Consider the following 27,090-nt stretch of genomic DNA (forward strand, 5'->3'; position numbering starts at 1 on the left):
ATCAATTGCATATTTTTACTTTTTCAGTATATAAACTATTTTTATTATTAATAATAATAATAATTTATATAGAGCCAATAGTTTGTGCAGCACTGTACAAAATAGGAGGGAGACAATACAGCTGCACTACAGTTTCAATACAGGAGGGTGATGAGGGCCCTGCTCATGGGAACTTACAATCTAGTAGGAAGGGACGACAATCATATTTTATGTAATAGTGTCACAAGCAACATTATATAGTCCAGAGATTCTCAACCTTATTTAAGCCACAGACCCCTTTAAAAGTATGCATAATTTCGAGGCACCCCATTCTAAAATGTAAAAATGTAAAAAGGTAAAACAAATTATGTGATTCTCCCCAAAATGTATAAATCTCTACTAAATAGGGATCTGGTAGAGATTTTAAGGGGAAACCCCATGCAAAAAAACAAAAACCTTGGCGTTACCCTTCAGATCAGAGTACCCCTTTGTTTAAAGCTCTCCTTCACATCAGATTCTTCAGTCCCGATTTCACATCAGATTTTTACCTTATAGTCCTTACCACAGTGTGACTATGGATGCATAACAGACGGTTGGAGGTGTAGCAGATCTGGACAGAGGCAGACTTCTGTCCTCTTCTAAATGCTGGGGACAATCCTGGATGTGACCTGCTAAGGATTAGCATTGAGTGCTGGTGCCCAACTCACCTGCACCATGGAAATGCATAACACTGTGTGAAAATTTTTAGCATCCCTGACAAAGCCACATGGCACCCCAAGTTGCTGCAGAATCCTGGTTGAGAAATACTGATAATCAGGTCACTGGGTAGGGACAAGATTATGTTGGCTGCTGGATTGCAGCAAAGTTTTCTTCAGTCTGAATAAAAGCTACAGTTGTATTGTACATGTGTGACATATTTATAATATGTATAGTTTCTTTATTATCTATACTATGTAAGGTTACACTATATGTAAATTGTCATCTTAGCAACCGGTGGTACTTTCGGCTATCCGGTATTAACTTTACAGTGTTATTTGTGCCCTAACGGAGGGCTGCATTACATTTGAAACTGGTGTCATTTGTATCTTTGTATATCCTGCTTCCCATGTGCTTATCTGAAATAGAACTTAATACTGACAGAGAACTAAAGCCCTCAGCTGGATTCCAGTATATGGTAAATAAGGCAATGTACAGTGGTTTTGTATATATTTTCGTTTTCTTTCTTAACCACTTGAAGACCGGGGTGTTAAACCCCCTTCCTGTCCAGGACATTTTTCAGTTTTCAGCGCTGAAGTACTTTGAATGACATTTATTCCGTCATACAACGCTGTACTGAAATTAATTTTATACCATTTTTTGGGGACAGATAGAGCTTTCTTTTGGTGGTATTTAATCATTTATTTTTTACTATATTTTTGACTCCAGCAGCAGCTGAACATCACAGTGGTGTCTAGGGCAGAATGTGCCAGTTTACTGGGCTTTGACACGGCTGCTTGAAGTACAATTCAGGAGTGCGCAGAAATGGACATCTCTGTAGATGAACTAAGTGCTGTCACCTTAGAACAGCAATTGTCTGTGGCTTCAACTTGCTAGCAAATTAAACTTATGTTTATTTAGGTTTTCGAAGTATGAACTTTGAACAACCTAAATAAATAAAGTATGAACAATACAAGATAATTTGCCCATGGGCATATGAAATTAAAGATAAAAAAAAACACCCAGCAAGCACAAAGTCGTACATTGGGATAATCAGGATATCAGTGTGCAGTAATTCCAATAAAGCAGGTATATAACAAAAATGCATCAAGTACTCAATTTGTTTACTTCTGTGTTTTGCTTTTTTTTAAGTCCTACAAATCAATTTGTATAAAATTAGCAACATTGTTAAGGACCATTAACCTCTTGCACACCTCTTTCAGACCAGTTGTCCTCTCTGTCCAAAATATGCACCTCACTGTCCTTGAAAGACTGCCCATTTTCCTTTAGATGTAGGAGAAATTCTGAGTCGTGTAGAATTTACCCTCCTTTGTTGGGTCATTCGTTTGTTGAGAGGTTGTGTTGTCTTCCCAATGTACAAGTCTTTGCATTCCTAACACTCATCAGAACTGTCGATACAAGTTGTCGACAACATTACAGAACTGAATGTGACTAAACACTACTAGCTATACCACGACCTGGATTAATGGGAACCTTCACAGACATGAGTGGGAAATGTTTTGGACCTCTTTCTGACATTTTATTGTGAATCATGCATCCCTGTGGGGGGTTGTTAGGGCAGCATACCTCCCGACTGTACCTAATTTGGAAGGACTGTCCCTCATTCGGAACCAAATCCCTCTGTCCCTCTTTCCTCCTATGTTGTAGACATGTGCACCAGCAAAAAATTTGTTTAGTTGGGATTCGGGTCGGAAATTGAATTCGATTCGGAAAAATTTGTTAGTGGTATTCCGGTCCAAATTTCATTTCGTTTGTTCGTTGCAGCAAAATGACAGAGAAATGTTTTTTGCTTATTTTATAGTCTGCAGAAGTGGAGAAAAAAAAAAAGCGTGATGTCCCCCCCCCCAAAGTCATACCAGAACTTTAGGTCTGGTAGAAATGTTAGGAGGGACCCCCCAAGTTAAAACAAAAAAAAGTGTTTAGGTCTGGTAGGAGTTTTAAGGGGGAACCCCAACCCCAAAAAATGGGGGGAAAAACTACACAGCATTCGGGAACTTCCGAATGGCTCACAGACGCAAATGACATTCGGACTTCTCGAATGCTATGTAGTATTTGACAGCTGAGAATGGCAAATGGGCAGAGTGACGGCTCGCTCTGCCCATTTGTTTACTTTTGGGCTGAAGGTAATTTTGCGGCGCGTTTTCGTCGGGTTCGGACGGTCGTCGTGCGGCGGGTCTTTTTTTTATTGCGGCGGGTCGGCGGGTGTCGTGCATCGTGATTGACACTGGATAACATCGATTTTTTATATGGGGGTAGCCCCACTGCAAGGGTTAAGATTTTATTTGCTCAGAGGTTTCTTTAAGAGCACTTTTAGATCACGCAACAGTTTGGTGGTCTTTTATTGCTACAAATGCTGGATGCAAAATGTCACAAAACATGTACAATGAGTCGCAAAGTCGCAAACATTGATATGTCACAAGAACACTTAAAATAAATGCATAACAGTGATTAAACGTATGCTATTAGTTAGCATGACATTGGTCTTTGTGACTATAAAGTTTTTCGCAAACATGTTCATAAATTCCCCCCCACAATTAAGAAGTGGCCGGGGTCAGGTTTTATACTGTTACAGTGCTACTTGAGAGCAGCCGAGTGAGGCATTTATAACTCATGTTGTAACCTTGTCATAAGTCTGAGATAAAGCAGAGACACCGGCACTCCAAATTTGCGAAATACGTCTATTTATTGGCGTGCATCGTGGTAAAAAACAACGAACGTTTCGGGGTCACAAAGGATCCCCTTCATCAGGTAAAACATACAGTGTCATGTTTTACCTGATGAAGGGGATCCTTTGTGACCCTGAAACGTTCGTTGTTTTTTACCACGATGCACGTCAATAAATAGACGTATTTTGCAAATACGTCTCTGCTTTATCTCACGATTGTTACGGCTGCCACCCGTTGATTACCGCAGCACCCAATTCTTGAAGGGATTTACGCGGTCAGGAGTGCGATGGGACCATGGACTATCCTTGTCATAAGTCTGTCGCACAATCCGTCTCACTGCTCCTGTTTAGCACTGCTTTGGGTTGCAACAGAATTGAGAAATGTCCCCCATTGTGCTGGAAAGTGTCCTTCTTTCTCATCTCAGAATGTTGGGTGTAGCGATGAGCCGGATCTTGGTGAGAACCCAGCTCGCCTAAGTTTGTCCAAGCCCGTGCAAAACTGTGATAGACACCCCGTGCTGCCAATCGGTTGCAGCAGGAGCATTCCCCACCCTGCAGTTACACTTCACAAAGGGACAAAGAGTCCCCCTGCCACAACTGATTTGTGCAAAGCCATAACCACCAAGCCATTGCACATCATTAGTTGGGAGGTACAACCCCGATTCCAAAAAAAGTTGGGACACTAAAAAATCTACATAAAAACAGAAAGCAATAATTTGCAAATCTCATGAAGCCATATTTTATTCACAATAGAAAACATATCAAATGTTTAAACCCAGAAAATGTACAATTTTAAGAAAAAAAATAAGGTGATTTTGAAATTGATGGCAGCGACACATCTCAATAAAGTTGGGACAGAGCAACAAAAAGCTGGCAAAGATGAACATTTTGTAACTAATTAGGTCAATTGACAACAGGTCAGTAACACGATTGGGTATAAATAGAGCATCTTGGAGAGTCAGAGTGTCTCAGAAGTAAAGATGGGCAGAGGTTCACCAGTCTGTGAAAAGCTGTGTCTAAAAATTGTCAAACAATCTCAGAATAATGTTCCTCAACGTAAAATTGCAAAGACTTTATATATATCATAATCTACAGTACATAATGTCATCAAAAGATTCCCAGAATCTGGAGAAATCTCTGTGCGCAAGGGACAAGGCCGAAACTCAATATAGGATGCCCGTGATCTTCGAGCCCACAGACGACACTGCATTAAAACCAGGCATGATTCTGTAATGGACATCACTGCATGGGCTCAGGAATACTTCCAAAAATCACTGTCTGTGAACACAGATCGTTGTGCCATCCTATATTGCAAGTTAAAGCTCTATCATGCAAAGAAGAACCACCGCCCTCTTATCTGGGCCAAAGCTCATTTGAAATCATCTGTCGCAAAGTGGAAATCTGTACTGTGGTCCGACACATCGAAATGTAATTTTTTTTTTGCAACCATGGGTTGGCAACTATGAGGAGAGGGACCTTCTGGCTTGTTATCAGTGCTCCGTTCAAAAGCCTGCATCTCTGATGGTATGTGGGTGCATTAGTGTGTATGGAATGGGCAGCTTGCACATTGGGAAAGGCACCATCAATGCTGAAAGATATATCCAGGTTATAGAGCAGCATATGTTTCCATCCAGATGACGTCTTAGCAAAAAAAAATAATAATAATACAAAAATTAAAGAATCATGAAAAAAAAAATAAAGCATAAAAAAATTAAAAAAGAAAACAATTTTTGTAAGTCCCCGCCCCCCACATACACACGCAGATATGCGTCGGGTGCGCCTATGTGCGAAAACGACGATATCGTGCGCGTCCCCCCCCCCCCCCCCCCGAGACTAGACTCTGGATCCGCCCCTGATTCCAGCAGGACAATGCTAAACCGCATACTGCATCTATGCAAACAGCATGACTTCATAGTAGAAGAGTCTGCGTGCTTAAATGGCCTGCCTGAAGTACAGACCTTTCACCAACTAAAAATATTTGGTGCATCCTAAAACTCAAAATATGACAAAGAAGACCCAGGACTGCTGAGCAGTTAGAATCCTATACCAGACAAGAATGGGACAACATTCCTCTCCCAAAACTCCAGCAACTGGTCTCCTCAGTTCCCAGATGTTTACATAGTGTTGGTAAAAGAAGAGGAGATGCCCTGTCCCAACTTTTTTGAGACGTGTTGTTGTTGACATTAATTTCAAAATAACCTTATTTTTTTCTTAAAATGGTCCATTTTCTCAGTTTAAAAATGCGATATGTGTTCTATTTTTCTATTGTGAATACAATAATGAGTTTATGAGATTTACACATAATTGAATTCTGTTTTTATGTCGATTTTACACAGCGCCCCAACTTTTCAACTATTTTGGAAATGGGGTTGTATGTTCAGTGCGGTCCCTATAATTAGGCATGGTGGGGGGATGTTTAGGTAGAGCGGTAGCCCCACCTGGGGCACTCTATCCAGCGACCCATTTAGCTCCTGGCAACCAGTGGTGTTACTGCTGCCCAGGAGCTGGGCGGGATGCTGGCCAGCATGCACAATCGCCACCGCGCCACTCCAACCCCCCTGCCCCCTCATCAGCGTGCAAAACCACCAAAGGCGCCCTAGGGACACCCTTGGGTATGTGACAGTCACATGGGACAGGGGGACAGGAGAAAATCCTCAATAGGGACATAGACAGTAAGGAAACCTAACAGAGGTTCTAAGCCTTCGAAATCCCTATAACCTAACGATAAATAGCAGAGATCTGCCTAACAAACCGTTACAATGTTATGCAGTCGTTGTGTTGCAGCTGTTCGGTCATCTGCTGCCATCTAGTGGTAGAAATAGAATACTAATGATTAAATAATACAAATATATAACGGCTACACTTTAATTGAAATATTCACGCTGCTGGACGTTGTCCCTTAGCTTGCATTACGTTCTTTTCTCTGCACTGGGACTTGGAGTCGTATCCTGGTACATGCAGCAGCTGTTAATGTTTAATCTCCTCCTCCTCCTGCGTCAGATAACATAGCTCAGCTTGTCATTTCCGGGGCACAGGCTGCTGCCAGTTGTTCGGAAGGTGTCTGGATATGTAAGTAGGAGGACACGGTGCCCTGTGTACAAAGCTGGGACTAGGAGGTGTATTCTGTACTAGAACACACTCAGCTATAAATAGCATTTACAGAGAGGAAACTGTTTACTGTCACCACCACCTGTCCTTGTTATTATATGACAGTTCTGTTGTCACTGAATCTTCTTTATTAGCATCCTAGTTCATAAAGCACTGCAAACTAGTAGACAGCAAAAGCAACACACATTAAACAAATAAGCGGTGGTCACACGTTGCTTACTTATGTGTAACATGTTATCATATCATTGGATCATGTTATTTCCACGTTGACCCTTGGCCAGGGCTGTGCAGAAACGAATGATGACGACAAAAAAAATAAAATGCTTGACACCGTCCTATGGTGTAATCCTATGTGCATGTAATAAGCTGTTGCTATAGAGGTACCTTTTATTGTGTTCGATCGAAACCAAGGTATTCAAGCTGAAAATGTTGTACATCCCTTATTCACACCTAAGCTTAAAGTGTATGTAACCCTTAAAGTGACATTAAACCCTCAGATTTTTTAACATAAAAAATCTGTAATCCATGGTTGTTTCCCTTCTCTTTGCTGCTCTTCCTTTTAAATCCTTCTCTCTTCTCATGCTGGGCAGAACTTCTGTTTTGCAGCAGACTGCATTGTCTCTGAAATGGATACATGGTGTCTGTGTGAAGGAGCCAGCACTACAGGAAGAGGCACTCAGCTGCAAAGGGAAGTTCTCCCCCAGCATGAGAAGAGATACGGATTTAAAAGGAAGAGCAGCAAAGAGAAGGGAAACAACCATGGATTACAGTAAGGCACACATTACAATATTGGTTTATGTAAAAAATCTGAGGGTTTAATGTCACTTTAATGTTTATATTGAAGTGATACCTTCCTTTTTAATAAAGAATGCTGTACATGTTAGAAAAACCTATTCACACAAAGCTGTAAAACGCCTGTCACTCCAAAAAGTTCCTCAGCTTCTTTTGGGGCATTTTACAGTATGTTTGGCTCCATAGACTTCAATGGGAAAGCCTGAAAAATGTGCGACACAAGTGTTTTGCGTATGTTTCCCCATTGACTGCAATGTCTTTGATCTGCCAGCCAAGACGCATCTTCTGTGCGTAAAAATGTGCACAAACAAGCAAAATACGCTAGGAAAAACCGCTGACGTCTAGGTGTGAATGCAGGCTAAAGGTTGTGCCTAAAATTACTGTAATCATTTAAAAGTTGTACTTTACACACTGAAGCTATTGCGTCATGTTTGTAATTAGGTCAACTGAAAAGATGCGAGTTGCAGTAATTGGAGGAGGCCTGGTTGGTCTCTCAACGGCTCTGTACATCACTGAATCCCTTCCACAGTGTACAGTCACTGTGATTTCTGAGAAGTTCTCTCCGAACACCACGGGTGACGTGGCAGCTGGAAGTCTCATACCTCACACTTACCCTGGTGAGTATAGATGGACATTTTATTTGCTGCTGTTTATCACAAATCTGCAAGTAACCTAGCCTTTTATTATGTGCTTTTGTTTTGCAAGACACACCACTTGATCATCAGAAAGCCTGGTTCAAGGAGACTTTTGATTATCTGTTTAAGATTGCTAACTCTCCAGAAGCTGCCGAAGCTGGAGTTAGCTTCATTTCTGGGTAAGGAAATATTACCAAAGAGTACTGAGTGCTTATTTCTGTAGTATGCAATCCTTAGGGGGTTTCTTTAAAAAGAAAAGAAACTCCAACTAAAAGAAACCTCCTGTTTGTGTGTCACTGTCTAACTGTAAAACATTACTTCTTATGTGTACAGTCAGTCTTTGGTTTTCCTAGCAAATTTCATGTCATACCATAAACTGAATGTTAACAATAACATTAAAGGAGAACTATGGGGTTAGGGCTTTTCCCCATAGTTCTCCTAAGGGTAATGGAAGGACACAAACTAGCATCCTCCCGTCACCCAAAGCTCAGTATACCGTGAGCTACAGTTACGGAACGGATCCCGACAATTCTGTTTGCATCCTCCCAGCTGCGTGAGTGACAGCTGGCTTTGCCTATTTAGAGGCAGAGCCAGCTGTACACGCCCCCTCCCCGTCTGTTCCGCCAGTCAGCGCTGGAGGATCAGGGGGGGGAATCCCGACAGGGTGCCGTGAGTGATAGTCACGGCTCTCTACACGGATAGATCGAGAAGTGAGCGAGTGCCAGTATGTGTTCGCTCACTTCCCGATCTACTGAGCCGACCTGTGACAGTTTCATTGTCACAGGTCGGCTCAGATTATGAGGCTGAGTGAAAATCACTCGCCTAATAAATCTCCTCTAATATTTAAAGTTAATCTCCCCTTGCAGTTGGGGCTACTCCCAACTGCTTGTCTTTGTCTGAGAGACCTGTGTACATTTACTTACCTGATCACTGCTCCTACTGGCTCTAAGATCGGCACCTGTAGCCTCTTCCCCCCTCCACTCTGGCAGTCATAGGCCCATTAACATAATCATGTCTATTGCAGAACCCATAGCCCTGCATTATATGTGACAATGTAGAGGGTCAGTCCATGAGCTAGAGCAGAGGGGAGGGAGGTAAACAATAGGAGAATAAGGTAAGCAAAATTCCTTTACACAGGTTCTCTAGACACAAATGAGCGGTTACCCTTGCAGTGCAGGGGTAACCTCACTGCAAGGGTAGGTTTTTTGTTTTTTATCCAGAGATAGGCTTTAAGTTATGTATCCCTTTAGTAATAAACTATCTTGTATGTTATGCTTCTTCTTCCACTACACACTCATTTAGTAGCAAGTACCTGGTGAACATGTCAGCCCCTTCTTTTCCTGTTGCAAACTTACCACACCAAGCACAGAAGCAGATCCATGCCGGCTTGGTCAGTTTGTGTCCCTGAGTGAGCTTGATGATCGAAACTACAGAACGCTGTGCCGACACCTAGCGTGCCTGTAGTCAACTTTGCCACAGGAACACCCCTGGCCATGCCCCCTGCTTGATTGACAGCGGCTTTCCACCCTGTCCTACATGTCATTCTACTGCCTGGCCACCCTGTTGCAGACATGCACCCTGTTCATGACCCCAACTTGAATAAAAGCAACATTTCCCACTGTTCCACATGTCATGCTGCCTTCTGTTTCCCTGCTGCAAACATGTCCCACACACTTGGCAAGAAGGAAAGGAGGGAGGCAATGAGGTCAGATGACTGCGGGGAAAAAACAAATAAGATATATAAACTTTTTTTACAGTATACTGCCCTTTAATTTAACTGACTTCACAAATACTTTTTAAATTCTAAAGCTCCTGGGTTTTGAGATAAGAGGCAAATCTTTGCCAGCGCACTGCTTCATGTGGCTATCATGTTATTATTCTGACAGAAAATTCAATCTCCAAGCGAACCGCACTTTGCCCAAATTGAGCAGAGTAGGATGGTTAATGCATAGACGGCACCATAGGTAGGCTGTACTTAGCTGAGTCCTGAGAAATAGTAGGAACTAAACTAGGAGTATCACCAGTTTATAAATTGTATTATTTTCTGTAGAATGGACAAATCTATGCATATCTCGAGGAGAGCAATTACATTTGCAGATCACTGATTTCCTTGGTTTTAAACTGATTTGCTTCTGAGACATATTGTGTGCTTTGTTGTGTGGGGGAACAATTGACACTACCCCTGCCTCCAACAATTCCACACTCAACTTTCAGAATGATAAAACCCGAACTATAATTTCACAAAGTCTAGTTGCAAATTAGAACAGTGGTGGACTGATGGAATTGTAAGCACAGCTCTCTTAAAAATTGAAGAGAGCAGAGCACGTCCCGATTCACAGAAAAGAGGGAGAATCGGCAAGGAGATGTTTTCTGATTCTCCTCTGCTTGGCCATACTGAACCTTACTTTGCTAACCTGAACTCCTTGTTAACCCCAAGCATTACTTGCATCAGGAATTCAAAGTTAAAACTGTTACACCGAGCAATGCTCTGGGTTAAACATTTTTAAATTGAATTACCCGGGGTAATGCCCGGGGTGATGCCATGAAGGTTAATGTCAGCAAAAGAAAGTCGATACACCAGGCTGCCAAGCTGGCTGTACTGTCTAGCAAACATGTGTAAATTGCAGAACTGGGCGGACAAAAATACTATCCATTTGGCAGGTAAAGCAGTATGTATGTAGTACATTTCTGTTATAATGTATGATTTTTTTTTTATAAATATAAAAATGGGATGCACTGATACCATTTTTTCAAGTACAAGGACTGATACTTGCCCAAGTACTTTCAGATACAAGTACTGATACATTTTTGTTTATTGTCATGTGACAGTTTTTCTAAAACAATACAGACTAATGATTTCAGGACAGTGGTGGAGCGCCAGAGCCAAGTCCCAGCTGCAACCTCTGCAACCCTGGTGAAAATGCCAAATATCGGCACTGGTATCTGAACATCCCTACATTTTAGCACTGTATTTAGCTGGTGTCCTTGATTTAAAATTTACAAATACATATTTGGTATTCTTTTTTATCAGATGGCAAGTATTTAAGATGCCCCCAAAAGATGCCTTCCCATTTTGGGGCAATGTTGTTCTGGGTTTTCGTTTGATGACAGAGGCAGAGCTAGCAAAATTTCCATCTTATACATTTGGGCAGGCCTTCACTACACTGAAATGCCAGTCTTCACTTTATCTGCCATGGATGGAGAAAAGGTACCTTTTTTTTTCATCTATTGTAGTGTAACTGCAGTTCTAATGTCTAAATTTCTTTAGAACATATGTTGTGTTCCTCTCCTTTTGATGGACAGAAATAAAATATCAGTTAATGTAAAACACAATTTAGATAAGATTAAAAAATGCAGTCAGATTAAATGCAATGAATGTGTGTAAAACCCATCATTCCTGCCAGGAAGAAACGGGGCCCTATCAGGTGATGTATGTGGGTACAAATTAAGCAACCCCCATTTATACTTTAGGTTCAATTCACATGGATGGATGTGTTATTTATGGGCCGTTTTTTTAATCTAATGAAAATTTACTTTAGAAGTGTTCAGTTCCCAAATGGAAATATCCAGAGTACTTTAATTGGATGTGGAATGATTATACCTAAAGAATGTCCTCAGTAACAAAGTGAACCTTGTTTAATGTACTATATATAAATACTAGGGCTGTGGAAATTAAAGATTAATTTCTCGATTAATCGTTAAACTTTTTGATCGATTAAAATTATTTTGATCGCTAATGAAAACACTCACCTCTCCGCCGGCTTCCGGGAGTCCCGTCGGCGATCCAGTGACGTCACGGACATCGACGTCACCGGACTCCTCCCCCCTTCCCCAAGTGGCTCCGTCGGCAAAGGAAGAGAAGGGGGGAGGAGGCCGGTGACGTCGATGTCCGTGACGTCACCGGACTCCTCCCCCTTCATTAGCCGACGGAGCCACTTGGGCCGGTGAGTTTGCCCAATAAACTTTCTGCACGAGCGCCCTCCACAGCAACGAAGTAATACAATGAAGTAGGATCACACTAATCCAGCACGTTATTATTCTGAGTTGCTCCACTCAAGCGGCGGCCATATTGAGTGGGGCACGTGAGATTAATAACGTGCTGGATTAGTGTGATCCTAGTTCATTTTATTACTTCATTGCTGTGCTGTATGTGTATAGGCCAATGTAGTTGGATCTGTATGTGCGTTATAATTAATCGAAATTAATCGATTCATTAATTTAAAAAAAATTTGATTAATCGAACACGAACATTTTAATCATTACCAGCTCTAATAAATACTATTAAAATAAAATGAATAGCTTACATGAAGAATCCTCCAGATCTTGGATGGGACATTAACTATAAAGTGTTGATCTCATTTTATAAAAAGGTTACAATGATAAGAACTATGTAAGGCAAGTGACACTGTTTTGGCAGAATGGATGGCAGAGCTGCAAATTGTATTATTAGATCTTGCTCCTGGAAGTTCCTAAGATATAGGAAGCCTTAGGTGAAAAGGCTCCCATATCCACTCACAACTAAAATATTTATTTTTGGTCATCTAACCCAGCCTATCTCAACCAGAACGCCTTCTGCCTTCCTTGGGGGGTGCCTTGAAATTTTCACACAGTGTCATGCCTTTCCAAGGAAACTAATTCAGGGAGGGAGGGATCCTTTCAGAATAGGACAGATGTTTACCTCTGTCCAGTCCTGCTCTGCCTCCCGCCTTTTACCATGTTGTGGCACCTGATGTGAAATGTGGAACTGAGACCTTTGATGTGAAGGGGCTTCTGGTGTGAAAGGGGGAAACTCTGATGTGAAAGGGAGAACCCCACTTTTTTTGTGTTTTTGCGTGGAGTCTCTTAAAATCCATTCCAGGACCAATATCTGGGATAATGGTCTGGTATGCACTTAGAATGGACTACATGTCATTTGTTACATTTACGTTATTGAATTTTAGACTGGAGTCCCTCAAGATTTTTGCACCTTTTTAAAGGGTACCGTGACTAAAAAAGGTTTAAAAATACTGGTCTAGCCCTTTAAATGCATTGTGCTGTAGATCTAACTCTTCTCATCCGTATGCTTTTTGTCAGATTTAAAATGAACGGTGGATACATGGAAACCAGGAAGGTAAATGATATCTGGGAACTACATGGCAGTTTTGATGTGGTTATGAATTGCACTGGGCTAGGTGCTAGGGATCTGATTGATGATCTCTCAGTATTTCCAGTAAGGGGACAAGTTCTGGAGGTCCATGCCCCCTGGCTAAATCACTTTATCAGAGATGGAGATGGCAGCACTTACATTTATCCTGGACAAAATGGTGCAACTCTTGGTGGAACCAGGGAGAAAGATGACTGGAGACTCTTACCAGATGTGCAGACCAGCAAAGAGATACTACAACGATGCTGTAATCTTGAACCTTCTCTGCATGGTGTTGCGATAATCAAAGAGAAAGTAGGTCTGAGACCAGCACGGGCAGCAGTAAGAATAGAACAAGAGATCCTTTGCAAAAATAAGCAACAGCTTCCTACAATTCATAATTACGGTCATGGTGGAGGTGGATTTTCTGTCCATAGAGGTACAGCTAAAGCAGCCACAGAACTGTTGGGAAAGTTGATCCCATGTCAAACAGACTTTTATTGCAAGTCAAAATTATAATTTAACAAAAAAGTGTTATTTACCTGTACCACGGTAAATGGTTTAGGTTTTTTTTCTTGGATGAATCAGATAGATTGATTTTTAGAAATTGATACTCTTTCACTAGTTATTCTTTCACATATGAGTTTCGATGAACGGCCTGAATATGTAGCTAAAGGTGAATAGCAACCTTGAGGTGTGTGCTACTAGACTGCCATTATATGTATTATAAGTTTTAAAACTTATCTTTTAAATCTGTGATTGTATATTCTTCTTTATATAAATAAACATTTAATAAGATTCCCAGAGTTATCCCATGACTGCTTCTTCTAGACTTTCATTGAAATGTCGGACTGAGCTGTTTGGAGAGAGGGGAGGGTGAACTACCAAGCTCTTTAAATAGGCTTTTTGCAAAGGAAAAATAAAAACATGGAGATGAGATGTGCGGACTAGCGCTGTAAAAGACAGCCATCGCAGTTCCCCGGAAGGCTATCCTGAGGTCCCCAGCAAGCGCAGGGCCTCACGGCAGCTGCTCCTGTTTAAATATTTAAAGTGCCGGTATTGGCGCTTAGTATCGGGGCACTTTCATGAGTACGAGAACTCCTGAAAATGCCCAGTATCAGCACCGATTCTGATACCAGGATCCCTAGTATATATACACATAAAAAAATATAAGCAGCACACTTCAAAAACAAAATATCACATAATGTAAAAAATGTTCTTTAATTTCAGAAAGGTAATTATACTATCGTAGAAGGACCCAACCACTCTGGTCGTAAACGCTTTCACCAATCTCATCACAGAACTTTTACCTAAATACAAACAATTTTAACAATTTTATGGTAGCTGGGCATGCCCAAATTCGTTTGGAAACATTTGGGGGCCACGGTTAATACCAGTTCCGACCCTGGTATATGTTCTGAACCAACTTCAACAGGGCATATAGTGTGTTAATGGATTTTGACCTCTTTATAATACATTGAGGGGAATTCATCAAACCTGAAGCAGCCAGAATCTTGACCAGTTGCCAATGACAACCAATCAGCTTCTCACTCATTTCCAAAGTTTTTAAAGTGACATAAAACTCAAATCTATTTTCCCCTTACGGTAATCTCCACATAGGGCATTCCCTAAATCTGCTTTTATTTATATTTGCAAAATAGAATCTTACCCTTTTTTTCCCCGCTTTAAAAGTGTTCCACGCTTTCCTGCGCCTCCTCCTCTCCCTACTCTATCTCCGAGAAGTGCATGCTAATTTTGTACACGCGCACTGCTGACCCTGACTACATCCCCCATAATGCAGCGTGCACAGTCTCTCTAATATGCTGGTTCCTCCCCCTTCCCTCCTCCCCAGCATAGCTGCTCTTACGTGAGTGTGCCGCTCTCCTCGATTTCTACCAGTTATGAACACATTACAGGGACTGAGAGGAGGAATCTGCAGAGGAGACGTGAGGGTGCTTTTTGCATCCTCACGTCTTGTAGTTCCCATTGGTAGCAACCACAGAGGGTGGCTACTTTTCAGGACCCATAGGGACCATGGAGAAGAAAAGTGGCCACCCTCTAGCAGGAAGTTGTGGAACAGGAAAAATAAATCGTTTTTTAAAGCAGTTAATAATGAAAAACTAAGTAATTCCATAGCCATTGCTTAGATAATAGAACTTAATTGTATTATTTAATGTTTGAGTTTAGTGTTGCTTTAACTGAACCAAGTGAAGATAGAAGCTGATTGGTTAATATGGGCAACTGCTCCAGATTCTACCTACTCCAGTTTTGATAAATTTCCCCCACTGTTTTTCTGTTTGGAGGAGGACATTCAGACCAGTGTGTGACTTTGAGAACTTCTGGAGGGTGGCTACTTTTGTTCCCTATGGTCCTTGTGTGTGTAATGTAAAGTAGCCACTGTTCCAAGCTCGCTCCCATGATGGACAACAATCTCAATACAAATTAGTAAACTAAATGTGACATTGTAGTCTGTCATGTGAGTGAGTTTAGATCGGTGGCTATCGGTAGCTACTCCTGTGATGGTCTACAACCTCAATACAAATTAGTAAACTAAACGTGAGTAGATGTAGTTCATCACAGGAGCAAGCTTGGAGCGGTGGCTAATTTACAACACACACAGGGACCATGGGGAACAAAAGTATCCACCCTCCAGAAGGAAGGACAGTGTCAGCATGAATTCAGAGTTGATTTGAGGTTCTACAGCTGAATGATACACAAATAAGATACATTTGTATTAATAGTTACTTGAATACATTTTTAAGATTTAACTGCTGAGCTTAGTGTCACATTAAACACCTTCAGCTCCAATTTTCATAGCACTTGCTAGCCACCATTGATGCAGAAAACTTACCAAATAAACATGACCTCCAGACTGAAGGTACGTCATGCAATACTTGAGTACTCCAAGCAATCTTTATAAATGCATGGACACACCATCCTGGATGTAATTTCTTTTTAATAAGATATCTCAGGCCATAAAGCATGCAGGGCAAAGCCCTCTTCAAGGTCAACAGAAAATGTCTTGATATACCAGCTTCCCCAACATTTATGAATGGTATAAGGAGCAGAGCAAACACAAAAGGATAAACTCCAAATCATAATACTTTCTGTTAATAAAACAAAGTAAAATGGTAAAATCTACTCGCATTCGTTGAGTGCAGACAGGATCCCCTTAAAAATAGTGGCACCAGTCTGCAGTCCTTAGGTATTAAGGTTTCAAAATATAAAATCCACAGGGTTTTATTCAGTAAAATATCTCTAGTAAGATTAGAACACCTCCAATAAGGAAATACTTTTTCTATCCAACAGAACTTGAGTCAATTAGGATTTTTATTCTGAAATTTGGAAAAGTGTGTCCCACATACTGGAAGCCAACAGGGCATTCTAGTAGAGATATGTAACGTGGGTGGAATTACAATTGTTTATAATAGGGAACCTTTTTCCATTAACATTAGAACAAAAACCTGTACTATTTTTTAGATTAGATGAAGCTATTTCTGCTAATAAAACATCTGCCACATTAAAAAAAAACTTTGTTATAAAAGAAAAGTAGACTTTTTTTTTGGAGGATCTAAACACTAGGGGTAGATTTGTAATGAGGCAGCCCTTTTATAAATTATTTGTGAAAAAAAAGGTAATTCTGATTCTAAAACATTAACCCCTTAATACAATAGGAAATATCTCAGAAAAGCAGAATTGTATACAGTAAAAATGTTTATACAATGTTTTTTATAATGGACTTTAAGGGCACTTCACAGATGTGAGGGATTGTGTGTAAGGAAATCCATACCTGGCCTGCTTGCACTGCAACGGAGGGGAACTCCACATTTTTAACGTTTGTAGCTTTGCCACTAGATGGCAGAGTTTGACTGCTATTTTAGCATTTGATCACATTTGCATATGGTTCGTCTAGCAGCTCTGGGATGCAAAGAAAAACGATATGACTATAGATGGGTCAGTTTAATTTTTATTTTTAAGTAAAAAAACAAACAAACAACTGATGCATTTCCTTCATTTCCGTGTGCATTTCCTTTTTCTTACAAGTTATTTGCTCCAGTTTTTATAAGTTATCTCTTCTGTACTTATCATCTTATTCATGCTTGAAGTGTATGGAAACCCTAACATTGAACCTCTCTTTTGTGCTACCTTTTGCTTTGGTAAATATACAATTGAAAGCACCGTTTTATATCTGCTCAATAAGTGCAAAAAAACCCTTTTAATCTGCCAGAAATCCACTGTGCTTCTATCTTCAGCGGGGTCCCCTGCCTCTATTCTCGAGAATGACATGTCCTTCTCCTGCAGACTCCTTGTATATCCCATCACTTATCCCAGGAGGCTGAAGGAGCAGGGACACACTGAGGTCACAGGGTAGACCTGGTGAAGCATCATTAGGGGGGCCAGCTGCAACAACCCGGAAGAGACAGCCAGATCTTGATGACGTCAGAGAGGAAGAAAGCGGCTCTGGGCCCAGGCTGTGGCAGTGGATCAAAGCAGGACAACACTGGATGCGCTGAGTAGGTGAGTATGTTTACTGAAACAGAAACCCTGCAAAACAGGTCAGGGGGATGAAAAAATAAACTTTGATTTGTCCCCTATGTAAATTCCATCTAAACCTATCAGTCTGTCTATAGCTAGCTATACATGGCTTAATGTTGAGCTGGGGGTGGCCAACAGGTGTCACGGCTGCTTTAATACAATAGTGAGCAGGGGAGATTCATCCAACACCATTCTCCATTCCTCCAACTTTTATGTTTTGGATAGAATGGCAAGGAGTTTAAAAACAGCTGGCATGTTTTATTGGTGCCTGTGCCCCTGCTAGAGACTTACGTTCTCTTTTTTTTCTGGAGACATTTCCCGAATGCTATGGGAAATCCAAAATTTTTGATATGTCACCAGAACAGGGAGGGAGGAAATCTTCAAACTGGGACACCTATTCAGGTGACTACTGTTTCACTAAATTTATCTTGAAAACTCATTGAAAACAGACAAAACCTGGCATGCATCACTGAACTACTAATGGAAATCAACACATACTGTAGATGTACTTAAGTCAGGATGTTCCCTTACTTTACCATAATCTAAGTGCTCTGTGAACAACTGGAGGCAGAATCCAGAGAGCACCTTGCAAGTTCAGTGGAAGTCTACTTCCCGCAGCTATACTATAATGTATTGCTGGGATTTGTAGTCATCTATAGTTGGTGGTGTTCTGCATTGCTGTATAATGTTGCTGGGATTTGTATTTCTCTGTAGCTAGTGCCATTCAGCATTGCTATATAATGTATTGCTGTAGTTTGTGTTTCTCAATAGCTGGTGGCATTTTCCATTGCTGTAAAATGTATTGCTGGGATTAGTAGTCCTCTATACAGTGGCGGAACTACCAGTGTCACATCGGTCGCAGCTGTGACTGGGCCCTATCATTCCTCCACTTGGGGAACCCAGACAGGAGGAAGGAAGAAGGAAAAAGGACAATTGCAGTTATGCATAACAAACAACTGCAACGTAATGTATTATTGCAATATTCTGTTCTGTAAGCAACACCTTATTTTCTGGCAGTGCCCCTCCCGAAACTAGACCCCTGGCTTCCTCTATTACCAGTCACTTCCAAGCTCGCACAGCTGGTTTAATTCTTAATGGTGGGTGTGAGAAGCTTTTTTAATGCTGATACTATTTTACATGATTCCTGCTATGTGGGATCGACAGCAAGGAGCCTTCTGAAGGTGTGTTTAGGAACTCCTTTACTGCACCACTGTGAGGGGTTCCCAGATTTCTGAAAAAGGAACTACTTGGAGTGGAGCAGGTAGGTTGTGTTCCCTTATATGCATCTCCATATTTAGTTTTTATGTGTTAACTGTAGTGTACCTTAAATCTGCATTCACGCTGTAGTGTTAAACAAAAACAAACAAAAAAATCTGTAGGTAATTGGTTAAATGCAAAATTGTTATGTCCTTTAAATAAGCAAACCTACACCTACAAAAGTTGCACTTTAAAAAATAAATGTCACTAATTTGTTCTAACAGCAAGGTACATTTTAAGGTAAATTAAACTTTTAAGAGTATGTTTAGATCAAATCAATCTTTAACTATCAATCCAATACCACTGGTGATGCCATGTCCTTGCACCTATATTCCAGAAACAGCAAGACCAAGAAGAGAAAGGAATGTGCTGAGATGTAAACCAAGCCTACTCCCTTCGTCTAGGTTTGTAACAGAGCATAGTTTGGTAGAAATATTATAAATAATCCTTATCTAATTCTTTCCTGTTTTTTTCTCTGTAAATACCACTGATAAGGAAGAAATATACATACATTTTGTTCTGTCTTAACTGAGAAAACATTCTTCTGTCCTGCAACAGTCTGCATTCTGTATTATTAGTATTCTGTGTTATTTGTCATTGTGTCTGCTGACAGTGTCTCTCAGCATAAAGTAAACACTATGTTTTTGGTGAACTTTATTTTATTCAGACACACAACAGCACCTTAAAGAAAAAAGATGGTCTAAAAAAAAAAAATGGATGGAATGTATCAAAACTTAAGCAGATAGAATCTGGAACAGTAACCAATCAGCTTCGCTCTTCTGTTTGTTGAGTTAAGGTATGAAAATGAAAGACAGAAGCTGATTGGTTGCCATTCTCCAGACTGTCTACTCTAGTTTTGATAAATTCCCCTCAATGTTATTTTAAAATGTGATAAAACTGACTTTGATCGATTTATTTGTTCAGTCCTACACTTTCCCCATCTTTCGTGCTGCGATTTGCTATGAAATACACTATCTCCCCTGGCCATTCCCTCTTCCTCACTCTACGTATCTGAAACTTTCCTTCTAAACTGCCTCCTTGGCTTCTTCCATGTCCCCTTCCTTCTCTCCCCTCACCTCCCTGCTCTGCTTTCCTCCTTTTTTCTTTGTGTTCTTATGTAAAAGTTGCTCTGTACACCATATATTGCATCCCAGATGAGCACCCATGCACCCTGCACTGGTGTATCATGTATGTGATCATATTGACTGCCCTTTTTATACAACCTTTGCATCTCAGACATGTTCTAATAAAAACGATTGAACATGAAATAAAAATGTGTTGCCATTATTGTCTACTTGTGAACATGCTATTTCCCTGGTCCTGGTATTTTTACGTCACTGACAATAAACAAGTATATAGTCACTGAAGACAAAGTCATGTTAAAACTCCTGATCTTCATCATACTTGCTCCTGGTCAATGACTCAAAGTATTATAGCAACTGGATTGACATGACAGGAGGAGTGGTTCAGGAGGAGAGGTCAGCAGTAGCAGCCTAGACTTTTCTATCATTACAGGTTTTTCTTTAGTAGCAGAGGCCAGTTAAGACCAAATCTAGTACATGGCACCTATATTTTAAAATGAGGGTTATAGAATAGTAAGTTCCCCAGAGAATTGAACTTAATTTGTGGCTCTACTGAAAGTAACATTTGAGTTATTTTCCATGCCTATCTTATTTTTAAATTTGCAGCTTTCATCAAAATAATACCTAGAGATCCTTCCATGGAGGGCCTTGCTCGGGCACGCCCAATTGTGGTCACACTGTGGCACAGGCATGCTTTAGAGCAGGGGTCAGCAACCCCCGGCACGCGTGCCCAGCCTGGCACGCGAAGAGTATACAAGTGACCATTTCAACACACTTTACACAGGCATGGTCCACTGTTGTCGTCTAGGGTTTACAGCTACTTTGAAGTTTCTTTTTATAATGCCCAACAAAGCATTTGTGACACGTGATATGGCATGCCAAGTATCAGTATACAAGTGAATGTGTAAGTAGTATTTATTACCATTCTCATTCCTTATCCTTGTGAAATGTCTTGAAATAGCATTGTGTCCTATAGAGAATGATTATAATCTGTGGGATGCCAAGGATGTGTAAATACAACTATTGCTATTGGAAGCTTTGTCTATGCAGACTTAACTCTGCTAGGAAAGAATGCTGTAAACTACTGCTGGCCATACATGGAGCCAATTTTGTCTGGGTCCCTGTCAGTACCCCTCCGACCCCTCTGACAATTCTCAGCCAAAAAGTGAATGCAGCCGATCAGATGCAGGCACTGCTTATGTATTTAGCTGACTTCAATTTACATTCATATAGAACGTAGGGTTACATTAAAGTCACATTAAATCGGGCTGGCTATTGCACCCACCCACTGCCTGCTGTCAATCAGCAGAGAAGGGACTGAAGGAGAAAGTTCTCCTTCAAGGGGGAGCAGCGGAGGAATGGGGGCAGCAGCAGAGGAATGGGGGGCACCAGTGGAGGAATGGTGGCACCAGCAGGGGAATGCAGAGGTCAGTGATATCGACAGAACACCAGCTGCAGCGGTCTGTGTCATCGCTGCCTCTGCCGATACAGGTGGGGAGAGCAGCAGAGATTGAAAGGGACACAGGAGGGGAACCAAGAAGTCCAAACACTGACAAATCCCCTGCAAAAGGGTTAGGCCTACGAGAGAAGCATGGAAGGCCATGTCAAGGGGGGACAAGTCTGACCCTGACCATGCGACACATGCTGTAGGAAAAAAGGGATATCCAGGGAGCAATCCAGATGGTAAGAATGATATAATAGTCTTGAACCAGAAGGAAAGGCCATAACGGAGTGACCAGTAGAGACCCACCCCACCCCACCATCTCAATCAAAAGGAGAATAACATAACACTTGCAAGTGGTCAGAGCAGGTGCGCAGCATGCGTCTGTAGAGTGAAGGCGACCCAGTGAACAATCACACAAACTGTTTATGGGGTCAGAGGTCGGCAATGAGGTGGGTGTTCAATCGGAGCCATCAGAAGAAACACGCACAAGTCTAGGATACAGCAATCCTAGTCGGTATGTGGTGTCGATTAAGGTGAAGAGTAGGGGAACAAGATCCACAAGGTTTGCGGAAAGGGACGGTCTTCTACGGCAAGGGTCGAGGTGGCAATAGAATAGTAGAAGTGACATTCCAATCTGGGAGTGTAACCTTAGGCAGGCTAAGTGCTATGAGAAACTTTGGGAGGTCGCTTACATCACACAACAAAACTGTCTTACCACCCCTTCGAAATAGCAGGCTTTACGAAGTTCTTCCAGTAGAGAGTGAAGGGCTCTGCATTGGATAAGAGTACATCTGGATAAACCTGGAAAAAATTGTAGTTGATCGCCATCAAATTCAAAGTGTGATTTATTTTTCATTTTTGCCATAATGGCTTGCTTAACAGTGTATTTGTGTAGTTTGCAGATAACGTTTCTAGGTTGTGCCGGATTTTAGGAAGGTGGACCAAGTGCCCTGTGTGTCCTATCTATTTCAACTTACGCAGTGGAGTCCAGGCCTAAAATTTCCTTAAATATGCCTTGAAGCGTAGGGACAATATTATCGGGCTTGTGGCCTCTGGAAGCCCTCTAATCCATATGTTAGATCTCCTGCTGCGATTTTCCAAGTCATCTAACTGGTTAAGGTGGACAGAGATCTGCTTATCATGTGTGGCACAGCGATCTCTCAAAAGCGCCATAGAGGTTAGCAATTCCTCAGGCTGAGATACCAGAGTCTCTAGTCTAATCTATTGCTCGGTGAACAGTCTCTTGTTTAAGATGATCATCTATGTCCTTCTTGAAAGCCTGTTCCACTCTGCTCACAAAGTGGTCCAGGTCCACTTTGGAGGCGAGAGACCAGATGTGGGACTTGAGGTCTCTATCCCCCTCTATAGTGTCCATGTCAAAAGCAGGGCTTCGGGAACCTTCTGATCTAGGTGAGTCACCCAGAGACTCATTACTCACCGCCGCAGGAGAGGAGGACAACAGGACCTCATCGGAAACTTTCTGCTCGGTCAACCCGTGAGCCACGTGGTCTGGTGCCATCTTGGATGTGGCCCGCTCCTCAACACTGTTGTCCACAAAGAAGGTATCTATGGCACCTTTGCAGGGTTTTGGGGTACGCTGAGTAGCAGTCACTTCTAAGTAGCAGCTCCCTAGATAGTCACAGATTCTCAGATGGTCATGGCAGGAGCTCCGGAATGCACGTCCTCACTCTCGCATGTACAAGCCACGCCACCCAACCAAAAACATATTGACATTACCCATTAGACAAGAAGAAGTTGTACAGGCATAAGGAAGCATGTGAGATTACATATTTCATAAGTACATGGTTTTATTTATTTAAAAATGAAGCCAGCTTTTAAAACTATTCAATCAGAAGATGATGAAATGCTCATGTAAAGTGTCCTATTGCATAACTTCATTCTGTAAATTTGCAGCAATTATGATTGAAGACTGTGTGCCCTCCCATATCATCAGTGGCACTCTTCCCCAGACCAGAAAGATGTAATTACTGCCTAGTCTATTATACCAGATCCAATATAACACTGAACATTCAGTTGTGTGTATAGTAGGGCTGGTTCAGATAAGTGCAAATTACTGTGTTGTAAGCTCCTTTTATTAATTTCATAGCATATTATGCAGCTGCAATTCATCTCTATAATAAATGGAGCTGTCATTCATACATGACACTATACTTCAGCTATTTAAATGAGGCCTTCATCTTGTTGCTATGGCACTGTTATAAAGAATATAAGAAAGAATAAAGGTTTTGTAGTCAGAAGTGTGCATCAAGTGCCAATTGTTTTTACATTACTCATATATACTGTATAGTACCAGCATAGTGTGGCATGTTATACAGAGAACATTGAACCATTTACCCCAGCCTATGCATGCAAAGCAGCTTACAATCCCCACTCTTATTTGCTCCCTTTTGGTCGGTTAAAGCTAAATTCCGGGATTTTTGTAAAAAAAAAAATGTAATCCACCATGGAAGAGGTCTTCTTTACCTCCATTTTTCTTATCTTTACATCTGTATGTCTTAATAAATTTGTCGCAGCCCTAGTGCCATAATGTAAAAGTGTTGCACAGTGAGAACTACCTCAGTTTGTTGCGTGCATGGGTAATAGCAAGAGAACTGTGCCACAGCTTTCACGAATTTGGTGCAGGACTTTCTAATACGCCCATTATGCCAGAAATGTTTTGCATATACTTTACTAAATTGCCGCCATAATGCTTAGATGGGTAGAAATGTATGGAAAGGGGAAATATGAACGCTAAAGACAAAGTGAACAATAGTTTTTGTTAGGTATCAGGTTAATCTTAAAGAAGATCCATAGGTACCATGTCATTGCCTTAATGCTAAACTCCACGCATACAGCTGTTGTTCCACTATTGACCATTGTCCCTGGCACTCCTCAACACTGGATGCTGGCACTCATAAGGATCATCTCCACCCCTCAGTACAACATAGACTCTATAAATAAGCTCTAATCTAGTGAAATGTGTCAGGGGGAGGAGCTCAGGCAGTCTGCCTTAAATCAGGTGGATCAATGAAAGTATACAGTGTGTAAGAAATTCGGAGTGCAACTCACTTTTACCTTTTATCTATGAGCTAAAAGCACAGGTTAAATACATATAGGACACCTATTTTACCTGCCAAATGATTTGCATTTCTCTCCATCTGGTCCTGAGATTTACACAGCACAGCCCTGTCTAGCAGTGCAGGGGGCCTGATTCTTTCTCTGCTACAGTTTCTCTTTCTTTTACATGCCTCCTACCTACTCCCATCCTGTGAATGGACAGTGAAAGAAGAAGCATTATACTAATGAATTCTATCACTCTGCCCTCTCCTCCTGTCAGCATGGTTTTTCCACTGCAACATACAGGTGAAACTCGAATAATTAGAATATCGTGCAAAGTTCATTTATTTCACTAATGCAACTTAAAAGGTGAAACTAATATATGAGATAGACTCATTACATGCAAAGCAAGATAGTTCAAGCCATGATTTGTCATAATTGTGATGATTATGGCTTACAACTCATGAAAACCCCAAGAACCCCAAATCCACAACCTCAAAAAAGTAGATTAATACATGCAATCAATAAAACAAGGATTGTACATAGAACAATATCGGACCTCTGAAAAGTACAAGCATGCATATGTACTCAGTACTTGGTTTGGGCCCCTTTTGCAGCACTTACTGCGATTACTTTTGCACGATATTCTAATTATTCGAGTTTCACCTGTACATGATTGTCTCCTTGTGTTTTTTCTCCCTCTCCCAGTCTGAACTCTGCTGTATAGGAACTGCAGGAAGCCAATACAAAGTCAGATTCAGGTCATTACTGTACACTGCTTGCATTAAAAAATAAATACATTTATTGATTTAATAATTGATACAGAGAGGATTTAATGTGTATATTTTCCATCTGCATTCAATTTAGCCTTATATAATAAACAAGATATAAACAAAAAACAAAAATAGTACCACAGCCTTATACCAATCATGTAATATACCATCAATAAAGCAACCAACTCAAGCATTACATTTAACTGGCTAGTTTAGAGTTGATTTAAAGCTGAACTCTGGGATACGGAAATATTTTCTAAATACAAGAGACATGTATTCTTTCTTGAATCTTGGTGTGCGTTGTATGTTTCTTCCAGATCTGTGCAGTAATCCAATGTGAAACTTTTCCTCTGTGCAGGAGCTTGCTGTAATAAAGACCAGTCACTGCTGCTCTCTATCCTTGTGCAGGGTGACTGGTCTTGTGTCCGCAACCTCCTGTATTTTCTGCAGGCAGTCTGATCTCTGCACAGACTATATACAGCACAGTGATGATGCCACTGCTACTTATGTAAGGTAATATCTTAGTTTGCAAAGACATTTGGTGCACACAAAGTGAATTTATATTATTTGCGGCTATAGAGGCATATATTTAAATCTATGTTTTTGTGTCTGGAGTTCAGATTTATTAAAGAAGTTCAACATTCACCTAGCTCAGTGAAGCTGTGTTCACTTTAATACTACAATCATGTGCAAATTACTTTTTTTTTTTAATTCCCCAGTGTTTGTGCATTGGACATGAACATTGGGTATTAGACATAACAATTGGGTATTGGACATGAACATTGGGTATTGGACATGAACATTGGGTATTGAACATGAACATTGGTATAAACATTGGGTATTGGACATGAACATTGGTATGAACATTGGGTATTGGACATGAACATTGGGTATTGGACATGAACATTGAGTATTGGACATGTTCATTGGGTACTGGACATGAACATTGGGTACTGGACATGAACATTGGGTACTGGACATGAACATTGGGTATTGGACATGAACATTGGTATAAACATTGGGTATTGGACATGAACATTGGTATGAACATTGGGTATTGGACATGAACATTGGGTATTGGACAAGAACATTGGGCATGGGCATTAGGTATTGGACATAAACATTGGGTATTGGACATGAACATTGGGTATTGTCCATGAACATTGGGTATTGGACATGAACATTGTTATAAACATTGGGTATTGGATATGAACATTGGTATGAACATTGGGTATTGGGCATGAGCATTGGGTATTGGACAAGAACATTGGGTATTGGGCATGAACATTGGGCATAGACATTACGTATTGGACATGAACATTGGGTATTGGACATAAACATTGGGTATTGGGCATGAACATTAGATATTAGACATGAACATTGGGTATTGGGCATGGACATTGGGCATTGGGCATAGACATTAGGTATTGGGCATGAACATTGGGCATTGGGCATAGACATTAGGTATTGGACATGAACATTGGGTATTGGACATAAACATTGGGTATTGGGCATGAACATTAGATATTAGACATGAACATTGGGCATTGGGCATGGACATTAGGTATTGGACATGAACATTGGGTATTGGGCATGTACATTGGGCATTGGGCATAGACATTAGGTATTGGACATGAACATTGGGTATTGGACATAAACATTGGGTATTGGGCATGAACATTAGATATTAGACATGAACATTGGGTATTGGGCATGAACATTGGGTATTGGACATGAACATGGATATTGGACATGAGCATTAGGTACTGGACATAAACATTGGGTATTGGACATGAACACTGGACATGAACATTGGGTACTGGATATAAACTTTGGGCATTGAACATTAACATTGGGTATTGGGCATAAACTCAGATTTATCAGACTAGTTGAAATTGGTCATTGCTTTAGTAGATCAAACAC

The 27,090-nt window shown here is 40.9% G+C and overlaps 1 protein-coding gene across 1 annotated transcript; it reads left to right on the top strand.

Annotated features, from left to right (window-relative positions):
• Nucleotides 1-4,462: 4,462 nt before the first annotated feature.
• On the top strand, nt 4,463-13,576 carry DDO (D-aspartate oxidase). The gene is made up of 5 exons (XM_018560272.1): nt 4,463-4,590; nt 7,703-7,878; nt 7,967-8,075; nt 10,928-11,104; nt 12,970-13,576. Exons 1-5 carry the CDS (start codon nt 4,463-4,465, stop codon nt 13,535-13,537), a joined length of 1,158 nt encoding a protein of 385 aa, XP_018415774.1. The 3' UTR covers nt 13,538-13,576.
• Nucleotides 13,577-27,090: the final 13,514 nt, after the last annotated feature.

The sequence above is a fragment of the Nanorana parkeri genome, unplaced genomic scaffold (assembly GCF_000935625.1).
Source record: "Nanorana parkeri isolate BGI_ZX_2015 unplaced genomic scaffold, ASM93562v1 scaffold445, whole genome shotgun sequence".
Lineage (NCBI taxonomy): Eukaryota > Metazoa > Chordata > Amphibia > Anura > Dicroglossidae > Nanorana > Nanorana parkeri.